The sequence below is a fragment of the Nyctereutes procyonoides genome, unplaced genomic scaffold, assembly GCF_905146905.1.
Source record: "Nyctereutes procyonoides isolate TBG_1078 unplaced genomic scaffold, NYPRO_anot_genome, whole genome shotgun sequence".
NCBI classification, from domain to species: Eukaryota; Metazoa; Chordata; class Mammalia; order Carnivora; family Canidae; genus Nyctereutes; species Nyctereutes procyonoides.
Genome location: NW_026575146.1, coordinates 59,543,559 through 59,566,218, shown reverse-complemented (window position 1 = coordinate 59,566,218; position 22,660 = coordinate 59,543,559). Strand labels below are relative to the sequence as shown.

The 22,660-nt window shown below is 44.0% G+C and overlaps 1 protein-coding gene across 1 annotated transcript; it reads left to right on the top strand.

Annotated features, from left to right (window-relative positions):
• Positions 1-1,421: 1,421 nt before the first annotated feature.
• Positions 1,422-19,465, top strand: AK3 (adenylate kinase 3). The gene is made up of 5 exons (XM_055310552.1): positions 1,422-1,666; positions 11,338-11,457; positions 12,386-12,558; positions 13,095-13,213; positions 17,662-19,465. Exons 1-5 carry the CDS (start codon positions 1,516-1,518, stop codon positions 17,780-17,782), a joined length of 684 nt encoding a protein of 227 aa, XP_055166527.1. The 5' UTR covers positions 1,422-1,515; the 3' UTR covers positions 17,783-19,465.
• Positions 19,466-22,660: the final 3,195 nt, after the last annotated feature.

The window sequence follows — 22,660 nt, the reverse complement described above, 5'->3', positions numbered from 1 at the left end:
AACTACTAACTTTCTAAGTTCAGCGCCTTCTACCCATTAAATCCCCATCTCCAGTCACCCAGCTTAGATACACTCACCCTGTAGCTAGCATTGTAATTTACACACGTTCTTTTTACAACCTATACTAGTCTTCCAAGCCCGATTTACAGGTGAAATAAGCACTCCGATGTCTGTCTTGAGGTGCCTGGCTGGCTCAGTCAAAAGAGCATGTGACTCGGGGATCCCTGGGTGGCGCAGCGGTTTGGCGCCTGCCTTTGGCCCAGGGCGCGATCGAATCCCACGTCGGGCTCCCGGTGCATGGAGCCTGCTTCTCCCTCTGCCTGTGTCTCTGCCTCTCTCTCTCTCTCTGTGTGACTATCATAAATAAATGAAAATTAAAAAAAAAAAAACATGTGACTCTTGATCTCAGGCCTGTGAGTTCAAACCCCATCTTCTGTGGAGGGATCACTCAAAAAAGTAAATTAATTAATTTTTAAAAATGTCTGTCTTGTGTTTCTCTTCCTGGGATATTTGAACATTCTGTTCTACAGCTTCCCCCTAGCCTGTACACCCCCTCCCCCCCCTTCTAATTCAATACTTCTAGCAAATGCCATTTCTTCAAAGTAAAGCACAGGTTAGTACCTGATCTGAAACAGCCTCCCTCCAGCCTTTCACACATTCTATCTTGTTTTGCTTATAGCACTATCTCAAATTATTTCGTTCACTGATTTGCTTCCTTGTGATGATCTGCCTCCACGGCCACGCGTTCATCTTCAAGAACAGGCATCTTTGTCCTGTTGAACACCGCATTCCCGAGGCTTCTCAGAGTACCTGGCGCGTCCCGGCAGGAGGAAGCATTTGTGGACTCGGTGCATTGCGGAAAGCAAATAATGCAGCTCGCGGAGGCACCGGCACTTCCAGACTCCGCTGAGGAAAGGCCGAGGCTGCCTTAGAATCTCAAAGTGTGATCCTGGGAGGGAGGAGGCCCCGCTCCGTGGATGTGACTGGGGGCACCTCCTGCGACCAGGGGAGGAAAGGATCACAGTCGCCCACTGTGATTCGACCCAGACGCAAACGTACCCCGCAGAGCAGCGTGCGCGCGGGAGGAGCGGGCGGAGGGGTCGCCCCGCAGCCCGGGGGCCGGGAAGGGCGGGCTGGGGGGAGGCGGGGACAGTCCGGTGACCCGGGATTGGCGCGAGGGCCGGGGGGGGGGCACGAGGGGGCGCCGGGGCGGGCGGGGTGGGCCCGAGCGAGGCGGGGGCCGGCAGGGGGCGCCGCGGGGGGGGGCGCGGGCCGGGCTCGCGGAGGCGGCGGCGAGGGGCGCGCGGCAGGGGCGCCGGGTCTCCGCGGGGCTGGCGCCGGGGCGGGCGGGGCGGGCGGGGCGGCCGCGGGGGCCGCCGCCTCACTTCCGGGAGCGCCCGGGCGCCGCGCCCGCCCCCTGCGCGCAGCGCTGTCCGCCCGCCGCCCCGCACGGCGCAGCCCCGCGAGCGCGCAGCCAGGCCGGAGCCCCCGCGCGCGGCCCGGCTCCCTGCGGCCATGGGGGCGTCCGCGCGGCTGCTGCGCGCCGTGATCATGGGGGCGCCGGGCTCCGGCAAGGGCACCGTGTCGTCGCGCATCACCAAGCACTTCGCGCTGAAGCACCTCTCCAGCGGAGACCTGCTCCGGGACAACATGCTTCGGGGCACAGGTGGGAGCCCGGGCGGGGGAGAGCGGGAGGGGAGGCGGGGCCCCGGGGTGCGGGTCCTGGGGATGCGGGGCGCCGGGGTGCGGGAGGGGAAGCGGGGCCCGGGTGCGGGTCGGAGGAGGCGGGGCCCGGGTGCGGGTCCTGGGGATGCGGGGCCCCGGGGTGCGGGTCCTGGGGATGCGGGGCCCCGAGGAGCGGGAGGGGAAGCGGGGCCCGGGATGCGGGAAGGGATGCGGGGCTCCGGGGTGCGGGTCCTGGGGAGGCGGGGCCCCGGGGTGCGGGTCCTGGGGATGCGGGGCCCCGGGGTGCGGGTCCTGGGGATGCGGGGCCCCGAGGAGCGGGAGGGGAAGCGGGGCCCGGGTGCCGGTCGGGGGAGGCGGGGCCCGGGTGCGGGTCCTGGAGAGGCGGGGCTCCGGGGTGCGGGTCCTGGGGAGGCGGGGCCCGGGTGCGGGTCCTCGGATGCAGGTCCGGTGGTGCGGCCGCCGCATCCCCCCCCCCCCCCAGGAGAGACCTCAGGCAGTTGAGCAATTGCGCCCTGAGAGCTCCAGGCCCCGGGGCAGCTTTGGGCGGGTTATCGTTACCGTCGGAGAGTTAGGACAGGTTCGAAGTTCAGAGATTAGGGTGAGAGGCGCGTCCCGGTCCGGGCGCTGCTGCTCCCGTAGGAACCGCGGCCTCTCCTCCGCGCGCCCTTTCACCCGGAGAGTTGAAGTTTGACCTGAAGGTTTCGCTCTTCCTTTTTTTTCTCTTCCTTCCTGCTTGCTTGCTTGCTTTCTTTTTTTTTTTTTTTCCTTTTTACTTCCTTCCCTTTCTCTTTCTTTTTTCTAACTTCCTTTCTCTCTCTCTCTCTCTCTCTCTCTCTCTCTTTTTTTGGTTAAACTCTGGGATTTTCTGGTTCCAGCCTTTCTCCGAAATCTGAAGGCTGGCTATTATTTATGCTTGTTGCACTCACAAAATTGGCTTAGATCTTTGATACCCCAGGGACTTCTTAGACAAGAAAGCTATTCTTATGAATCTGAAAGATTGTTTTGTTTCTCATGCCAGATAAATTTTTATAACTCAGCACCAACTCCAAGTCAACAGTTTCTATACTTTACAATGGATAAGTTTTGTTATGCAAATTATATCTTAAGAAAGCTGTTTAAAAAAAAAAAAGAAAGCTGGTTTTTTATTTAATTAAAAAAATTTTAGTTTGTACACCCAACGTGGGGCTTGAACTCACAGCCCTAGACCAGAAATAGAGATTCTCAGGCTCTACCGGCTAAGCGACCCAGGGCCCCAAGGGAGCGATTTTTTTTAAATTTTTATTTATTTATGATAGTCACACACAGAGAGAGAGAGAGAGAGGCAGAGACACAGGCAGAGGGAGAAGCAGGCTCCATGCACCGGGAGCCCGATGCGGGATTCGATCCCGGGTCTCCAGGATCGCGCCCTGGGCCAAAGGCAGGCGCCAAACCGCTGCGCCACCCAGGGATCCCCCAAGGGAGCGATTTTTAAAAAATCAACAGTAAGATGAGTTTTTTTTTTTTTTTCCTCAAAGGTGTTGACCTTTATTTTCCAAAACAGAACTCGTTTTGAACCTCCTTTTAAAAAAATTACAGCAGTAATTGTACAGGGTAAGAAAAGGATTGGAGGGGATCCCTGGGTGGCGCAGCGGTTGGCGCCTGCCTTTGGCCCAGGGCGCGATCCTGGAGACCCGGGATCGAATCCCACGTCGGGCTCCCGGTGCATGGAGCCTGCTTCTCCCTCTGTCTATGTCTCTGCCTCTCTCTCTTTCTCTGTCTGTGACTATCATAAAAAATAAAAGGATTGGAAAAAGGACAGAAGTCCATGAAACGAAAAGTAAAGCCAACTCTCTCATTCCCTGCCTCAGTCTCATTCTTCATAGGAGAACAGGGCCTTGGGTTCCCTTTTAGAAATGTGTATTTGTGTACAAACACACACACACACACGGCCCTTATTTTATGCAATATGCAGTCATACTATGTATTTATGTATTGTGCACCAGCACATTTTCACTTTATATCTAGGATATATTTCCACATCAGAACATAAAAACCTATTTCATTCTGCTCATGTTTGTATAGGTGTCTATTAGCTGAATCTAGATCATCTCGAGGTGGGATTTTTTGTCTGTTTCAAAATATAAGTGGAAAACAAAGAACCGCCTCCATGTTTTTTGTTTGTCTCTTGGACTTCTTTCCCTCCAGCAGCTAGTCTGGCAAATTACCGCTTTTATTTTTCTCTTCTAACATTGATCTTTTTTTAAAAAAAATACAGTGTTTTGTCTTTTAGTTACCACTTCTTCAAAAGGTTAAATTTTTTGGCTTGGTTGCTAAACGTTCTTGATGCAACATACTTAAGTAGTTAGGTAACAAATAGCCTCCACCTGGTGGGGGGTAAGGTTACCCAAAGTGGGAAGGGGTAAAGAATGTGTCAGGGATTCTCTGAAAAATAATTGAGCAGTGAGGTATAACCTAGGGGTTAAAGAAACTTTTGAAAAAAAAAATTTAAAAAAAAATAAAGAAACTTTTGGCAGAGTTAAGGTTCCGTACATTTGTGAAAATATAAAACATTTTAAAAATTAAATCTAAAGCCAATTAAGTAGGCCTTTTTTCAGAATTGAGAAACAATGCTGTTTATCCTTAACATCCCCGGACCAGTCGGTTGTTCTCTTTCTGGCTCCATGTGGAGAAAGAGAGAGGAGAGCATCCGTGGAAACGGGCTCGCCTGCCAGTTCCTTCTTCTTCTTCTTTTTTTTTTTTTTTATTTACGATAGTCATGCAGAGAGAGAGAGGCACAGGCAGAGGGAGAAGCAGGCTCCACGCACCGGGAGCCTGACGTGGGGTTCGATCCCGGGTCTCCAGGATCGCGCCCTGGGCCCAAGGCAGGCGCCAAACCGCTGCACCACCCAGGGATCCCGCCAGTTCCTTCTTTAAAGGTCTTTTAAGAAGGCAGTTCTTTAAGAAAGAAAACAGAGAATAGACCTTAGGGGAGGTGTCAGGAGATTGTTATTACAGGTGTTCTGTATCTCAGGACTAAGAAAATAGTCTCAGTAAATATTTTTCTCTTCTGTTTTTTTTTTTTTTTTTAAAGTGGAATTGGCTGTTACCCACAGGATCTGAGCCAAAAAAGAGGTGTAGTCTTTTATTAAACACAGTGTTTTGTTTTCTGATACTAAAAGCATATTTATTATAAAGGAAGAAATACATATGAGAATAATATAAAAAAAGAATTAAAATACTAATTTTAACTAGAAACAAAGAATTATAATTAACTTTTTAGTGCCTTATATGCTTTTTTCTTTGTCTTTTCTCCATTGCATTTGTATGTATTTGCAAAATTGTTGCATTCTAAGTGTTTGCTCATATACTGTTTTTTTCTCACTTGTGAGCATGTCAACACATCAAGAAGCAGTCTTGAAAATGATATTTAACTTTAGCATTTTCCTGTCTTTGGACATTTATGTTGTTAACCATTCTTTCCTGTAATAAATAATGCTATGACTGTCTTTGTTCATGAACATTTGGCAGCAATATGAAATCCTTAGTTTAGAATTCTCTATAATGTGGGACTGTCAAATATTGCTGCAGAAGGAGAGTACCGATTTACTCTCAAACCACTATTTCATGAGGGTGCTGTGTTTTATAACCTAGAGCTGTATTTTATAGCCAAAGTTTAAAATCAATCCGGAGAAGGCGCCTGGGTGGCTCAGCCTGTTAAGCGTCTGCCTTCCTGTTCTGGTCAAGATCCTAGGGTCCTGGGATCAAGCCCTGAGGGCTCCCTGCTCAGCAGGGAGCCTGCTTCTCTCTCTGCCCTTCCCTCTGTTTGTACTCTTTCTTTCAAATGAATAAATGTAATCTTTTTAAAAATAAATCAACCTAAAAAAATAAATAAATAAATCCAGAGTATGTGATTAGACACAGGACACCCTGGGCAACCTGTTGACAGTAGAGTAATGGTGGCTCAGCACGGACCTCAGAGTCAAGAGCTGGATGACCCTTAGACATTAGGCCAGCCCTCTAGATTAAAGAAAGATAAGAAACTGAGCTCAGGAGAGGTTGAAGAACCTGCTCATTTATAAACAGCAGTTACCGGGAGACCAGGGTGAATGCTCAGGTCTCGCTAGTTAAACACTTTTCCTTCTGCAGTGTTGATGTTCATGAGATCATTCTAGGGGGGCACAATTTTTTAATCTATTTACTTCAAAGGATATTTGAAAAGCAACAAATACACCAAACCTTTAATCTTATGATCATTATAATTTGTTAATTTAAAAATCTGAATCCCGGGGGCACCTGGGTGACTCTGGTTGAGCGTCTGCCTTCGGCCGTAGGTCATGATCCTGGGGTCCTAGGACCGAGTCCCTCATGGGGCTCCCCGCAGGGAGCCTTCTTCTCCCTCTGCCTGTGTTCCTGCCTCTCTCTGTGTCTCTCTCATGAATAAATGAATAAAATCTTTTTTTTTTTTTTTTTTTTTAAAAAAGCTGGATCCCTTTGAAGAACGGTATGCAGTAACTAACAGTCTGGCTGGGGCAGAAATTGTGAGGTTGCCAAGGGATTGCCCAGAGTTTGAGAAACTGCCTTGTGGCTTAGTGCTTCTCAAAGATGGAACCCTGCCCTAGATGGCTGATCCTTCTGAATGTCATTTGTGCTCATCTGTATGTTGGGGGAGCTGAACTCAGTGGATAATCTTCTGTGTCTCCGTCAGCTCCCAAGATTCTCTAACAAAACTTTTATTATGGCCACCTGTGCAGCACAGATGCACCTATTTAGAATGATGTTGACAGTAGGGACAATTATTTTCGTAATGGCAAAAAAATAAATAAAAACCCACCCCACACCCGAATTTGTAAGAGGCAATACATTTACATTACATGGTTTGAAATTCCAAAAAATATAAAAGGGCATTCAGTCAAAAAAGATCCTTCATGTATATGCAACCAAGTGTTTACCTGTTCTTCCCTCTTTATCTTACACAAATGACAGCAAATGGTAATACTGCCCTGTACCTTTGATAATAGTGCTTTTTGTAAAGATTGCCTCATTTTTGACAGTTTTATTGAGATCTAATTCATATGCCATATAACCCACTTGAAGTTTACAATTATTATTTTTTTTAAGATTTTCTTTATTTATTTGAGAGTGAGAGAGATCACAGAAGGAGAGGGAGAAGCATGCAGGGAGCATGATGCAGGACTCAATCCCAGGACCCTGAGATCATGACCTGAAGACAGACACTTCACTGAAAAAGCCACCCAGGTGCCCCTAAAGTTTACAATTTAATGGACTTTAGGATATGCATGGAGTTGTGCGACCGCTACCACAGTCAATTTTAGGACATTTTCATGACCCCCCAAAGAAAACTCAAACCTACTAGCAATCAATCCCAATTTACTTATTTGTTTGTTTAACATGGGGCTTGAACTCAGAACCCTGAGATCAAGAGTCAGTCACTTAATGGCCTGACCACCCACCAAGGTGCCCGGATCAGCGTTAATTGGTATAGATCATTGTTAGGGATAAATGAAGAAGGTTATTAGATTATGCACAGGGCTATCTATTTACAAAATTTTAAAAATTTGGAAGTTTTTAAGATTATCAGTTTTAAGAATTATTTACTCTGGGTAGTGACAGGATTGAGAGGCTTTTTTCTTTTGCTTATCCAGCATTTCTTTTTCTTTCTTTCTTTTTTTTTTTTTTTAAGATTTTATTTATTTATTTATTTATGAGAGACACACAGAGAGAGAGGCAGAGACACAGAAGAGGGAGAAGTAGGCTCCCTGCAGGGAGCTCAATGTGGGACTCTGTCCCAGGACCCCGGGATCACGACTTGAGCCAAAGGCAGAAGCTCAACTGCTGAGTCACGCAGGCGTCTCGCTTACCCAGCATTTTTTTAATCTTTCCTTTAAAAAACTCTGGGAAATGAACAAGGGATAGTGGAAGAGGAGGTGGGTGGGGGATTGGGGTGACTGGGTGATGGTCACTGACAGGGGCACTTGGCTGGATGAGCACTGGGTCTTATGCTATATGTTGGCAAATTGAACTCCAATTAAAAAAAATAAAAAAATTAAAAATAGTTGTTGGGGGCAACCCTGGTGGCTCAGCTGTTTAGCGCTACCTTCAGCCCAGGGCGCTAAAAATAACTAGTGAAAAAAATCTGTTGAGATATAATTCATATACCATAAAAATTAGCCCCTTTAAAGTATCTAATTCAGTGCTTTTAGTATATCCAGAGCTGTGTAACCATCACCACAGTCAATTTTGGGTATTTCTATTGGGGTGCTTGGGTGGTTTGGTGGGTTAAACATCTGACTCTTGGTTTTAGTTTAAGGTCATGATCTCAGGGTTGTGAGATCAAGCCTTTAGTTAGGCTCTGTGTTCAGCGTGAATCTGCTTGGGATTCTCCCTCTGCCCTTCCTTCCCCCAAATAAATAAATACAATCTTTTAAAAATCTATAATTTTATCACCCCAAAAAGAAACCCTTTTGCAGGAACAGTCACTCTTCATTTTCCCCATGGCTCCCAGCTGGAGGCAACCACTAATCTTGCTTCTCTCCCTACAGATTTGCATATTCTAAATATTTCATACAAATGGAATGATACAGTATGTGGTCTTTTGTGTCTGTGGCTTCTTTCGCTTAATGTTTTCAAGTTCTTATACTTTGTAACATATCAGTACTTCATTTCTTTTTATGGCTGAATAATGTAATTTTATGTGGATCTATCACATTTTATTTATCCATTCATCACTTGGCGGACGTTTGAGTTTTCCATTTTCAGCTATTGTGAATAATGTTGCTTTGAACAGTCATTTATAAGTTTTTGTATAGATGTCTCTCTTAATTTCTCTTGGATGTTTGTATGTGTGTGTGTGTTTGTTCATACTTTGGCATCCAGTTGGTAGGTAAGATGGTAACTCTTTTTAACATTTGAAAACTGCCACAGTATTTTTCCATTTGGCTACAGCATTTAAAACCCTACTAGCAATATAGGAGGGTTTCAGTTTCTCAGCATTCTTGTCAACACTTGTTATTATCAGCCTCTTTGACTACAGTCATCCTGGTGGGTGTGAAATGGTATCTCATTGTGGTTTCCATTTGTATTTCCTTAATGACTAACCATGTTGAGCATCTTTCCATGTGCTCATTGGGTTTTTGTTTATCTTTTTATATTCGGATCCTTTCCCCATTTAAAAAAATGGATTGTCTTTTTTTGTGTATGAATTACGTCTTTTATTGTTGTAAGAATTCTTTAGATATTCAGAATACAAGTTCCTTATGAGATATAGGATTTACAAACATTTTCTTTCATTCAGTGAATTGTCTTTTCACTTTTGTGGTGCTCTTTGAAGGATAAAGTTTTTTTAATTTTAATGAATCCAGTTTTTTTTTTTTTCTGGTTGATTGTATTTTTGGCTTCATGTCTAAGAAACCACCGCCTGATGAAGAGTCATGAAGATTTATGCCTATGTTTTAAGAGTTTTGTAGTTTTAGCTCAAACCTCTAGGTCTGATTGATGCTACTTTTTGTATATGCTGTGAGGTAGAGGTCCAACTTTATTCTCTTGTTATTGGATACTCAGTTTTCCCAGCACCATTTGTTAAAAAGATTATTCTTTCCCCTATTGAATTGTCTTGGTATTCTTGTCGAAAACCGATTGATGGTAAGGGTAAAGGGTAATTTCTGGAGTCTCATTTCTGTTCCGTTAATCTGTAGGTCTATTGCTTTTTTTAAAAAATATTTTATTTATTTATTCATGAGAGACACAGACATAGAGAGACAGAGACACAGGCTCCATGCAGGGAGCCTGATGTGGGTGCAGAGATGCAGCTGGGATTTCGATAGGAGTGCATTAAATCTGTTAGCCATTTTTGGAGACAGATTCTCTTAATATTAATTTTTTTAAAGATTTTATTTATTTATTCATGAGAGACACACACAGAAAGAGAGGCAGAGACACAGGCAGAGGGAGAAACAGGCTCCATGTAGGGAGCGGGATGTGGGACTCGATCCCGGGTCTCCAGGATCACGCCCTGGGCGGAAGGCGGCACTAAACCGCTGAGCCACCCGGGCTGCCCAATATTAATTTTTCTAATCCACAAATATGAAATGGATTAAATCTCCATTTAGTTAGGTTGTCTTTTTTTTTCCAACAATGTAGTTTTCAGGGCAATCCTGGTGGCTCAGTGGTTTGGCGCTGCCTTCGGCCCAGGGCATGGTCCTGTAGACCCAAGATCGAGTCCCAGGTCAGGCTCCCTGCGTGGAGCCTGCTTCTCCCTCTGCCTGTGTCTCTGCCTCTCTGTCTCTCTCTCTGTCTCTCATGAATAAAAAAAAAAAATGTAGTTTTCTGATGGCCCATTTTACACTTAAAAAATGTTTTTCTAAGTTTTTAATTATTTTTTATGTAATTGTGAATGGAATTATTTTCTTAATTTTATTTTCAGACTGTTCAGGCTATATATTTGTATTTTATTTTATGTTTTATTTTATTTATGATAGGCACACAGTGAGAGAGAGAGAGAGGCAAAGACATAGGCAGAGGGAGAAGCAGGCTCCATGCACCGGGAGCACAACATGGGATTCGATCCCGGGTCTCCAGGATCGCACCCTGGGCCAAAGGCAGGCGCTAAACCGCTGCGCCACCCAGGGATCCCTATATTTGTATTTTGATCTTGTATCCTCAACTTTGCTGAACTCATTTATTAGCTCTAACAGTTTTTCAGTGGACTCTAGGATTTTCTATATAGAAAATCATCTCATCTGCAAACAGTTTTTTTTTTTTAAAGGTTTTATTTATTTATTTATTCATGAGAGACACAGAGAGAGAGAGGCAGAGACACAGGCAGAGGGAGAAGCAGGCTCCATGCAGGGAGCCCAACATGGGGCTCGATCCTGGGTCTCCAGGATCAGGCCCTGGGCTGAAGGCAGCGCCAAACTGCCGAGGCACTCGGGCTGCCCTGCAAACAGAGTTTTACTTTTTTCCTTTCTGGATGCCTTTTATTTCTTTTTCTGGACTAAGTACCCTGGCTAAAATCTGATACAGTGTGGAGCAGATGTGAGAAGATCAGGGTATCTTTTCTTTTTTTTAAAGATTTTTATTTATTTATTTATGATAGTCACAGAGAGAGAGAGAGAGAAGCAGAGACACAGGCAGAGGGAGAAGCAGGCTCCATGCACTGGGCGCCCGACATGGGATTCGATCCCGGGTCTCCAGGATCACGCCCTGGGCCAAAGGCAGGCGCTAAACCGCTGCACCACCCAGGGATCCCTCCTCTCTGTGTCTTTCATGAATAAATAAATTTTTTAAATCTTAAAAAAAATTTCTATTCTGTATTTTTTTTTCTGATAGAAAATTTACAAAATATAGAGCAGTGCAGATATATTGAAAAATCACTTATATCACACAGAGATGACTGCTGTTAATGACGGTGTCTATAGCTTTCTATGATTTTTTCTGTCTCTACATTTGCACTTATGTATTTTTATATAATGGAGACGTTGAAGTAGGTATAGATTATTTTGTAACTTCTCTGTTAATTGCAAGAGTTGACAACGCACATTTTCATATAAGGGTGCTATCCGGAGTTGCTCTCTGGGCTAGTGGCTTCCTAGGGGCCTGGAATGGATAAAATAAATGTGCTTGCTGACAAGTTTTTTTCTTTCTTCTGTGCTGTAGAAATTGGTGTGTTAGCCAAGACTTTCATTGACCAAGGGAAGCTCATCCCGGATGATGTCATGACACGGCTGGCCCTTCATGAGCTGAAAAACCTCACCCAATATAGCTGGCTATTGGATGGTAAGGCGTGTTAGGAGCATTTCAGCTGCCCAGAATGACGAGCGTGGCCAGAGGAGGAGCATTTTGTGGCTACAGACACACAGCTGGTGGGCAGGGGCCCGAGTGCTGTCATTCACCACACTGAGGCCTTGGGGTAGTCCTCTCCTCTAGGCCTGCTTCTTCATCTGAAGGGAAAGACAGAAGCATGATTATCTCTATGCTCCCTTCAGATGTGACCAGTTCCTTCATCCTCCTTTGAGAATATTTTATGAGGAGGAGGAAGGAAGGGTAGAAAGTGATTCTCATTCAGCTATAAACTTTCCCCAGCTAGAGGTGTGGCGGGATCTTTGAGGATAGGTTGGCTTTTAGTTTTTGAAGAGAGAAAGAGAGGGATTTATTTTAAGGAATTGGCTCACATGATAATGAAGGCTGACAGGTCCCAAGATCTTCAGGGTGACTGATGGGTGGTCTGGCTCATCTGAAGACCAGCAGGCTTACAGCCCAGGAGGAACTGGCTTCAGTTTGAGTTGGAGGCAGGAAAAAGCTAATGTCTCAGCTCTGGGCAGTCAAGCAGGAGGAACTCCCCCTTACTGGGGGGATGGTCAGCCTTTTCCATCCGTCCAAGGCTTCAGTGGGTTAGATGAGGCCCACCCATATCAGGAAGACAATCTACTTTACTCAGTCTCCTGATTTAAATGTTACTCTCATTCCAAAACAGTCTCACAGACACACCTCAAATAATGTTTGACCAGTGTCCAGGCTCCCCATGGGTCCAGGTAATTTGACACATAAAATTAACCACCATCATGGTCGTCCTGCAGCTGTGATCAGCCTGCCTGATACTACTGCTTTTTTCCAGATTATTCAACATGAACTAATTCTCTTCCTTCTTCGACCCACCCGCCCTCCCTTTATTCTTTTTTTTTTTTTTTTTTAATTTATAAAATAGGTTTTCCAAGGACACTTCCACAGGCAGAAGCCCTGGATGGAGCTTATCAGATAGACACAGTGATTAATCTGAACGTGCCCTTTGAAGTCATTAAGCAGCGTCTCACCGCGCGCTGGATTCATCCGGCCAGCGGCCGAGTCTACAACATCGAATTCAACCCTCCCAAAGCCGTGGTCAGTAGTGGGATGGCACAGACCATCTCTGATCCCTCTCGTCCACACAGACCTAAGCTTTGTGGCGCCTGTTCCTGAGGGAATGTTCTCGGCTCCCGTTGAGCCCTGTGCATCCACCCAGCTTGCTGGTAAAGGAAACCCCTTGGGAACAATGGGGGTCTGTGACTCCTGCACAAGCATTTGCCATTTCCTGCTTGGTGCTGGGGAGGATGTTAGGAGTGGGGGTAAGAAGGATTAGAGACCACTTTGGCTTATTTAGGGAGTTGCAGTTGGGGTTCCCAGGCTGTCCCTGAATCCTTTTGTATATGAAATTACTGAGAGGCTGCTTAGAAATCCTTTTACTCTAAGGCCCGATACGGGAGATGATACTGCATGGCCATGGTCTGTGCTGTGTTTGGGTTTGACTCTGTTTACTTAAAAAGCATGCTGTTGTGCTTGCTGCTGGCACAGAGAGGCTTAAGAATCACTGAACTGCTTATAAAGATCTGCTTCAGAGGTGAGATGTCTGACACCAGCCTCTGGTGACACTTGTTTAGGGCATTGATGACCTGACAGGGGAGCCTCTCATTCAGCGGGATGATGACAAGCCAGAGACGGTTGTCAAGAGACTCAAGGCTTATGAAGTACAAACACAGCCGGTCCTGGAATATTACCGGTGAGTTTGTCGGTTTTCAGAACGTGCCTGACGTGATGAAACACTAAGTCAGTGTTTGCCCCTGCTTTACAGCTGAACTGCAAAAATACCAGAAGAGTCCATTCAAATTGATTTGATGGGTAGAGATGTATTAGTGTGTATGACAGAGAAGTCCAGAAGGCAGGCTGGGCTTTGGCACCACAGGGTTTGATCAGAATTCATATTGGCTGTGTCCTTAGACCCCTGCATGTTGCACAGAGTTGCCAGGAATGGGCAGGGCATCCTCTTTCATGGGGGGCGGAGGGGTCAGCTTCCCCCCAAGTGAACAGAAGCCCCACGTGTCACCAAGATGACACCACATTGAATGGCCACTGTGGTCAGGGGACGCTTTGCACTGTTTTAGGCCTATGTTCCTGCCCATTCGGGAGCTGGGAGCGGGCCAGTGACACCCGAGCTCTGCTGTCAGGGAGAGGGAGGGCTGCACTGAGTGCTGGGGGCACGAGTCTCATGATGCTCACTCCCTGGGCCATTAGAGGACATATGGAGGCCTCAGATGGCAGCCTGTCCTCAGGTCATTTACTTGGCCGATAGTCTTGAAGAGCTTGTGTTCAAATACAATTTTATTTGCTCCTTAGGGAATTCATATCCATGACAGGTACTGGAGCTGTCCTGAATAAATATAAGACTCGGGCTAAGGAACAGTGCAGTCCCCGTACTCAGTGTTTCCCCTCTGGTCACGCAGGAGTGATTGCATCTCGTTTCCCTTCACATTCACTAGCTGGACGGGGATGCAGTGTCAACACGCGCAGTGCTGCAGTGGGAGCAGATTCTGGAACCCGACTGCCTGAGTTCAAATCCCAGCTCATTGTTGATTAACTTGGTCGTATTTATTTTTTATTTGAGAGAGAGAGAGTGTGACAGTGAGCACACAAGCAGGGAGAGAGCAAAGCAGGTTCACTGCTGAGCAGGGAGGCCAACACGGGGCTTGATCCTAGGATCCTGGGCCCATGACCTGAGCCGAAGGCAGATGCTTAACTGACTGAGCCACCCAGGCGCCCCTATTACCTTGGTCTTAACTTCTTGCTTAAAGTTGGGTAAAAATAGAGGGTGGGCAGAGTGCGTTACTATGAGTGACTCCCAGAGTTGTGTCTGATGCAGAGTGAACACTGGCTGCTCCTGGTGGTGTTGTGCTGGGGTCGGTTTGTAGTGACCTCTGAAGCCATAGTCTCCAAGCTGTTCTAAAGTAGTACTTTCTGAATGGGGAAATGACAAGGGAGTTGGCAACTCACTTTCTACGGTAGCTGGTACCATAACTCTGTGGTTTATGGAATGAGCTTGGCTCTTCAGGTTACCAGCTGTGTGCGTGGCTCCTTTGCGCCACAAACTCTTCATGCATTGAGTCAGAGCAATATTGAGTAGTACCTACTGTATATGGCTGTGAAGGGGATTGCGAGAATCCACATAAAGCCTTATTACTGCAACCCTGGCACTAATAAATCACTCGATGGGAGTTGCTGTTACTATTCTGCTGACACTGTCCTGGGCGATGGTCTACATAGGTCAAGGCCTGGCCCCAGGCAATCAATCACACCTGCTCTGTGTGGGTGAGGTAGATAGCGGGGTAAATTGTAGTTTCCATACAACACGATATGCTTCTATCAGTCAGGAACCTAATTCACGCTAACTTCAGCAAAATGGGAATTTGTTCTTACTACAAAGTCCAAAGGTCAATCCTGGGTCCAGGCGTTCAGATAGCACCACAGGGCCTCGGTCACGTTCAGCTCCACTTTTCTACGTTGGCTTCGATCTCAGGTGGGCTGCCTCCGTGTGAGCCCCTCAGCACCCCAGCTTGTCTTCTACCAGTTCAGCTACTGACCAGAAAAAAGAATTTTACCACAAGTCCTGGAGTCGGATCCAATTATCTCTGATCACGTCCATCCTGGAAGCTGGGGAGTGACTCCACTCCCAAACCAAAACTCATGGACTGAGTGTGGTGAAGATGATGTTTTCCAAACGGGGGTTTTGTTATTCACTCAAAAGTAACCAGAAGGGAGAACGCATAGTTGTTGGGCTGATAAAAACAGTGTGAGGCCCCTTCACAGAGGTGACCATGCAGCAGCAGGAGGGGGGTAATAACTTTCTTCTGTCCAAATGTGGGAGGTGGGGGCGTGTTGGGACGGCTGCAGAGAGGAAGCCTAGAATCAGGGTCCCTGTCTTAGGAGATACCCTAGTCTTTTATTTATTTTTAAAGATTTTATTTATTTATTCATGAGACAGAGAGAGAGAGAGGGGCAGAGACACAGGCAGAGGGAGAAGCAGGCTCCATACAGAGAGCCCGATGTGGGACTTGATCCCAGGACTCCAGGATCACGCCCTGGGCTGATGGATGTGCTAAACCGCGGAGCCACCGGGGCTTCCCCTAGTCTTTTATATTTTTAAAGATTTTATTCATTAGAGAGCATGAGCAGGCGGAGGGGCAGAGGGAGAGGAAGAAGCAGATTCCCTGCTGAGCAGGGAGCCTGACGTAGGGGCTCATCCCAGGACCCTGAGATCATGACCTGAGCTGGAGACACCCTGTGTTTCCAGGCTTCCAGCTTTTGCTACCTCTTGCCGTTAACTGAAGCTGTTCCTTCTAAACTCCAGCACTGGACCTCAGGTTGGACTTAACCAAACCCAGAAAGTGGTGGTATTTGCAACTTCAGTGGTAATCAGCATTATTATTTTAAAATACTGACAGTTGTATTGTTTTTAAATCGCTTTCAGCAGTGATTAGGTCTGTGTTAACAAACAACACGAAGTTCCACTCTTTAGAGGACCTAGAGGTGAGGCTGGTTTTATTACAGAGAAATTAAAATGACAAATGTGTGACCAAGGTACAGTCTAGGATTGTCTAGGTGCCTGCACTTGTACCCTCAATTATTAACTCACTTGTGATACCGGCCCTTCAAGTGGACACAGCAGTTAGGAACCTTGTTCTCTTGAAAACTTGACAAGATGCCTGTGAATTTGGGGTGTGTGTGTGTTTCTGATTATGTAGAGAATACAGCATTTCTACATAGTGGCCCTGCTTAGCAGATGTTTCTTAGCAAAAAGTCCATGGAACTTTTATTTTTTTTTTTTTTTTACGATTTTATTTATTTATGAGAGAGTGAGTACAGATGTGGGGGAGGAGCAGAGGGAGATGGACATACAGAGTCCGTGCTGAGCAGGGAGCCTGATGCAGGACTCGATCTCATGGCTCCCAGATCATGACTTGAGCCGAAACCAAGAGTCAGATGCTTATTGGACTAAGCCACCCGGGTGCCCCAACAATAGGAGTTACTAGTCTTAATTCTGGGAAATTTTATGAAATATCAAGAGAGCAATGCTTTTGCCCTCGGGAAGCTTTTGAAAATCAAGTGAAAGGTTGCAGAGGTAGGACTGATTCTGTTTTTAGAAAGAAGCCAGAGTTCCTCAGTTGCTCTTCTGCAGACTTAAAGACACTGTGTGTGAATTAGGGGAGGAGGGGATCTGGAGGGTGGTGTATGTGTTTCTGGGATTCTGATCCTGCTGACTGCCTTACTCCCAGGAGTAAACAGAGATTGGCTGCCGGTGTGGGGGCATGCCAGACAAATCTGGGGGAGAAAGACAATGAAAACACTTTTTGTTACCATTTCCCCCAAAATTCAAAAAGGATAGCATAAGAGGAAAAAAAATAAACCCAGGCAAAAAGAAGGAAGCATAATCAAATATTAGGAAGTAGTTTTGCAAGTGATTAAGTAGACTGAGAGCTCCATGGGTGTCTGACATGCCCCATGTTTGGAAGCCTACTACCAGTTTAGTGATCTGGGCTGTTAACCTTACTTTCTAACACATTGTTTTATCAGTAAAACAAGGAATATGAACTTTAGAAAGGATTACGTGAGCTATTATATTTAAGACACTGAGCACATGCTCAGTAAGTGCTACGGTTTTTCAAGTGACCATTTCTGTAAGCCAGAAGACACAATCGAAACTAAAATCTAGGTGTACCAACGCCATACCAATGTCTTTCTCTCTTGATCACAGACTTTACTGAAACCCCTAAATCCACATTTTTTTTAAAGTCAACTCTCCTTCCACCCCCCATGTGGGGTTCGAACTCATGACCTGAGACTGAGTTGTATGCTGCACCCACTGAAACCAGCCAGGCACCCCTCATATCATCATCTTTTAAGAATCACTTTGAAAAACCTCATCAGGGGGCACCTGGGTGGCTCAGTGGTTGAGTGTCTGCCTTTGGCCCAGGGCGTGATCCTGGGGTTCTGGGATCGAGTCTCACATCGGGCTCCCTGCAGGGAGTCTGCTTCTCCTTCTGCCTGTGTCTCTGCCTATCTCTATGTGTCTCATGAATAAATAAGTAAAATATTGGAAAAAAAAAAAAAAAGAAAAACCTCATCAGGAATGAGTCAGAACTGTGTTTTGTTTTGTTTTGTTTTTGTCATCTTTAGGAAAAAGGGAGTATTGGAAACCTTCTCTGGAACAGAAACCAACAAGATCTGGCCCCATGTGTATGCTTTCCTACAAACAAAAGTTCCACAAATAAACCAGAAAGCATCAGTTACTCCATGAGGAAAAGTGTACATCACCAGTAAGATGAGCAGAGACTCCTCGCCTGTGCATTTAGAAGCTCCATGTTCTGAGACTGGCATGTATGAATTCTTTGAAAATTATATTAGTTTCACTTCTACTGATTTCATTCTGGAAATTAAGAATGGGCCAAATGAGTCTGATACTAAGATTCATCTTTTTGTCTACCCAGGGTATCTTCTATGGGTATGTAATTTAAAAACATCAGATGTCCTAATTAAAAGAGCAATTGGTAGTAATATTAACTTTTGTTCAGAAGAGTAAGTGGTTGATAAAAAATTTTCTTATTCTTTGGAGAAGCTAAAAACATTTCCATGTCACTCGGTAAAGTATCTCATCAGAGAAATGTGTTGTAGACTGATGCCAAAACCCAGCATCGTTAGTACTGTGTTACATGGTTTTGTGAAACACTATCAAATTCTAGAAAACAAGCAACCAGATATGCAGATTAGTTTCAGGATGCAAATTCACTGTTGCCTTTACACTAAGAAACTTAAAAACTTAACCGTATATACTGTATTTATTATGTCATAAACAAACTTTGTTTATTCAGAATTTTCAGTCTGCTATAAAATTGTGTTAAATTAGCATATAGGAAAATACTACTTTCCTATGACAGGTTTTGAGAACATGTGTATTGAAAAAAATGACTTATTAGAAATTGACATTGGAAGTGCTTACAAAAGCACTGAGGTTGAATTATCAACAGAAAATGTAATTAGTCTTGTGTTTTCAGATTATTACTCAGGTTAAGAAGTAGAAGTATGTGCTTTAGGATCTACTTGCCAGTTTCTCTTTTTGATCACTATGTAAAATCTGCTGTGATGAGTGACAAATTAAAATACAAGAAAAGCAAACCCATGGCCCTACATAAAAGCAAGCATACTGGGTCCTCAGGAAGTAGAAATACATCAGTTATGCCTGGGGAGAATTTCCCCGACATGCTTAACAATCATAATTAGTAAACAATCAAAATTAGTAAACTAATCAAATTAGTAGCAATTAAAAGGATTTACATGAGAGGTTAAGAAGGACCAGGAAGGTAACTGAGTTTGTTGAAGGACTTTATTCCTAGTGAAAGCAGTGGGCAGCTGCTGGCTTTCCTTGCCACCGTCAGCAGGGCAAGAACTCCACCTGTGTGTGTAGCCTGAGTAGCCCTTTAAAAGCGAAGAGAATTTGATTTCTTCGTTGGGCAACAAGGATGCGTGCTTATGTCCTGTGGCCTGGCAGGAAGAGTGGGGCGATGAGAGGTGGATGAAAAAATCAGTACATCTTCAGTGGGATATTTACTCTTACTTGGTGCTAAATCAGATGCAACGAGTCCTGGTACAACCTGTTATGAACTGCCTTTGAACACCGGCCTGTTATCCCAGGCACTCAAAATATAAATGCCAGCAAGTGGTTCTTCGTGTATTTTTGTGGGAAAAAACTTTTCTTTTGATTTTTAAAAATTCAATGTTGATCTTTCAGAATGGACCAAGGCTTTTAAAAAGGATTGCAGGACACATTTAATTCTTTAGAAAAATTCTTTATTCAAATAATGCCTTATTTGAATGTATTATGTGCTTTCTAAAACTGTGGTGAACTACTAAGCTTATGAATAATTACTGGCTTTCCTGGCATACATGACTCTTAATGTACTACAATAAAATTAAGTTCTAGAAATCCCTGTCTCCAGTATTTCACATGGCCCACTCCATCCCACGTTCTGTTCTGCTGCCCTGAGGTCTCACGAGTTTCTGAACTGGTGACTGTTTTCTAGTAACTGATGACAGTAATAGGCTGGGTGCATTTCAAGCTACAGCTGCTATAGGGCTGCAGGCAGGCATGCTGCCCTTCTTACACTTAAGATTTGAAAATCAAGAAGAGGGGTAGAACATGGCTTTGAGGGATCCCTGGGTGGCGCAGCGGTTTGGCGCCTGCCTTTGGCCCAGGGCGCGATCCTGGGGACCCGGGATCGAATCCCACGTCGGGCTCCCGGTGCATGGAGCCTGCTTCTCTCTCTGCCTGTGTCTCTGCCTCTCTCTCTCTGTGTGTGACTATCATAAATAAGTAAAAATAAAAAAAAAAAGAATAAAGAGGACTGTGTATGTCTTTAAAAAAAAAAAAAAAAAGAACATGGCTTTGAAAATTAGGGCTTCTTCCCTATGTCCGTTCCTTCCCCATCCCCAAAATACTTCACCCAAAGTTTTGGACACACATCCATTACTTTGGGAAACACACTATTATTTTTTCCCTTAATTAAAGCAGATAAAGAGAACCTGCTTTAAGCAGAATGAGCTGGTGTCATGGGCCATCCCGATGAAGCCTGTCACTGCCTAGCCACAGGGAAATACGTCTAGCGCCAAGTGCCATGGCTAGAAGACACCCCCTTAGTTGAAGGCTAAGGAGAACAGTACCTCCACCCAGTACCCTACTTTCCAGAGTCCCACGGTTACTTTGGTACACTTTCCATAAGCAGAATGTGCTGTGGGAAATGCAACGTGGCAGTACCATTCACAAATAATAGATTACATACTAGCTCAAATTTCTAAACCCCAGCCCACACCTACTTTTGCCCCAGATACTTAAATGGCTTCCCAGCAAAATATTTTAGGCACTTCATAGTTTGTGACAAAACTTACCTGAGTCATGGTAATTACCAACCGTGGGTTAAATCACTGTAATGCCTGCAACCAATGGCAAGAATAAACTTATATTTTAAAACATGTAAGTTGTGTCTTCTTGTTGACAAAAGAAATAGCTTTCTTAATTTTGCAACTCAAGATCTGATTTGGAAAGCTACTAGTTTAAAAGTCTTAAAACATAGTAAAAGCCAGTATGCTTTATAGAGTGCATACCCCACACTACCTAAGTTTTGTTGTTTTTTTTTTTTTTGTAAACAAATGATCGTGTGTAAAGTAAAGTTAAACTGTTATGCCAAATTGCACCTGGGAAGGATTTTACCAAAGTAAATCAATTTGGTGAGGTTTCATAGTTTACCAAGGGACTCTTTTAAGTGTTTGAAGAGGATCATGTGGGTTTAAGAAACCAAGTGAAAGATGCAATAATTTTTTTTATCCTTTTTCATACTCAGAGAAAACTTCAAGTCTAATTCTTCAAGGCTTATGAGAATGGCTTCGACTTCATCATTAGATGCCAAGCAATTCATAATCAACTTTTACTCATTTTTGTAACTGCCTTCCATCACCTTAAGTAGTAAATAAGCAAATACATATTCCATGAATCCACTTCTCAGAGACCTGTGAAATGGTACACAATATCTATTAGATGGGAAATGGATGCAAAAGATTTTGGAATTTTTAAAATGCATATGATACAGTGGCAAAACTGAAATGAACAGCTTGACCTTAAACCTGACAAATAGGTCTCTGTCCCACATCAATTTAGGAACTGAAATACATGACTGATCTTGAGAATAGTAAGTTGACATCTTATTTTTCCCTGAAAATGCCCCAAGGTTAACTTCAGGTTCACTTTGACTAAACCCACCATCAATTTTTTTCATACTGTAAAAAAAAAAAAAAAAAAAAATCCACTCCCTAACCAGACATGAGTCTGGTCTGCATGTTAATTAACTTTTAAAAGGGGAACAGGAATGTTAATCTAAAACAACACCCAATTTTCCTAAAGAGAAGTTATAGGACATCATGAGCTTATTATGCAAACGTGAAGAGTCCACTAATGGTGTAACTGGATGAGAATGTTACCCATCTATCTCCTAGAGACTAATTTTAAATCAGTATTATCTCTACTACCATGGATAAAATGACACCAAGTTATAGGCAATAAATGAAGGGACAGTGCCTTAATTTTTAAAAAATCTTTTTTTTTTTTTTTTATCAAATGAAATAATCGCTGATGGACACTTTGATGTTAAAGATGTTTCATTCATCTTCTGGACAGCCCAGCAAAATTCAATGTGAAACATGAGTCATTCCTTTGCTTAGTAGACTGACTTATTATTTCTTAAAACAGAAAAGAGGATATTTTTCTTAAAAGGGGTTAGTTCTTAGCAGTAAAGAAAAAAAGGGTGTCAATTTAATGTTCTTAGCACTAAAGTACTGCTAAATATGTCAGTTATAATCTTTAAGTGCAAACCATGGTATTTAGGGGCTCCTAGAGTAAATCCAATCTCATGTACATACAAAACACAGAACCCTTCCCTTCAAAAGTAAAAAAAAATATATAGCCACATCTTAAATAGCTCTTGGTAATTCCTGTTTCAGAGAACACAGCCAAAAAACTGTTCAGGAGTAGTTTTACTCTGTTGGTCCTTTCTTTCTTCCCAATACTTAGTCATTTTACCTCTAACTTAAAGAAGGCAAATGAAATTCAAAAAACAATTTGGGCACTTCCAGGCAGATCCTGGGGAAAGGTGAAGTTGAGAAATGGAAAGTAAAGGCTCAAGTAACACAAATCTGTGAAATCAAGCGTTTCACTCTTGTGTCCAATCTCTATTTGACAGGAGGGGAAAACAAGAGCTTGCTCCAGAACAGAAAAAAAAAAAAAAAAAAAAAACAACTTCTATAACTAGGCTATTGGTTAAAAAATTACAGGCTGATGAATACTACCATATAAATTAGTCAAGTATTTTATTATAGAGTATTTACTTATATCAAAAGCACAAAAAGTTTTATTCTGAAAACCAGGAAGATTGTGATGTTACAGAAGTATGATTCAGTAATTCCGGTCCATTTCTATGGGTACTACGTGCCTTATCACCTCAGTTAAAACAAGGTGCAAATGAGGCCATGGTCACAGGTTTGATCACCGTATGGGTCCCTTAGCATTATTTGGTTTCTCAAATTGAGACATGTATTCCCAATTCCAGTCAGCCATCTTCCAAACATGTGCTAC

Excerpts from the sequence above, each read along its gene's own strand:
- AK3 (XM_055310552.1), top strand. The coding sequence starts at position 1,516 with ATGGGGGCGTCCGCGCGGCTGCTGCGCGCCGTGATCATGGGGGCGCCG. Across the intron at positions 12,559-13,094 it reads TCAACCCTCCCAAAGCCGTG|GGCATTGATGACCTGACAGG; the intron begins GTCAGTAGTGGG and ends ACACTTGTTTAG. Across the intron at positions 13,214-17,661 it reads CCGGTCCTGGAATATTACCG|GAAAAAGGGAGTATTGGAAA; the intron begins GTGAGTTTGTCG and ends TGTCATCTTTAG.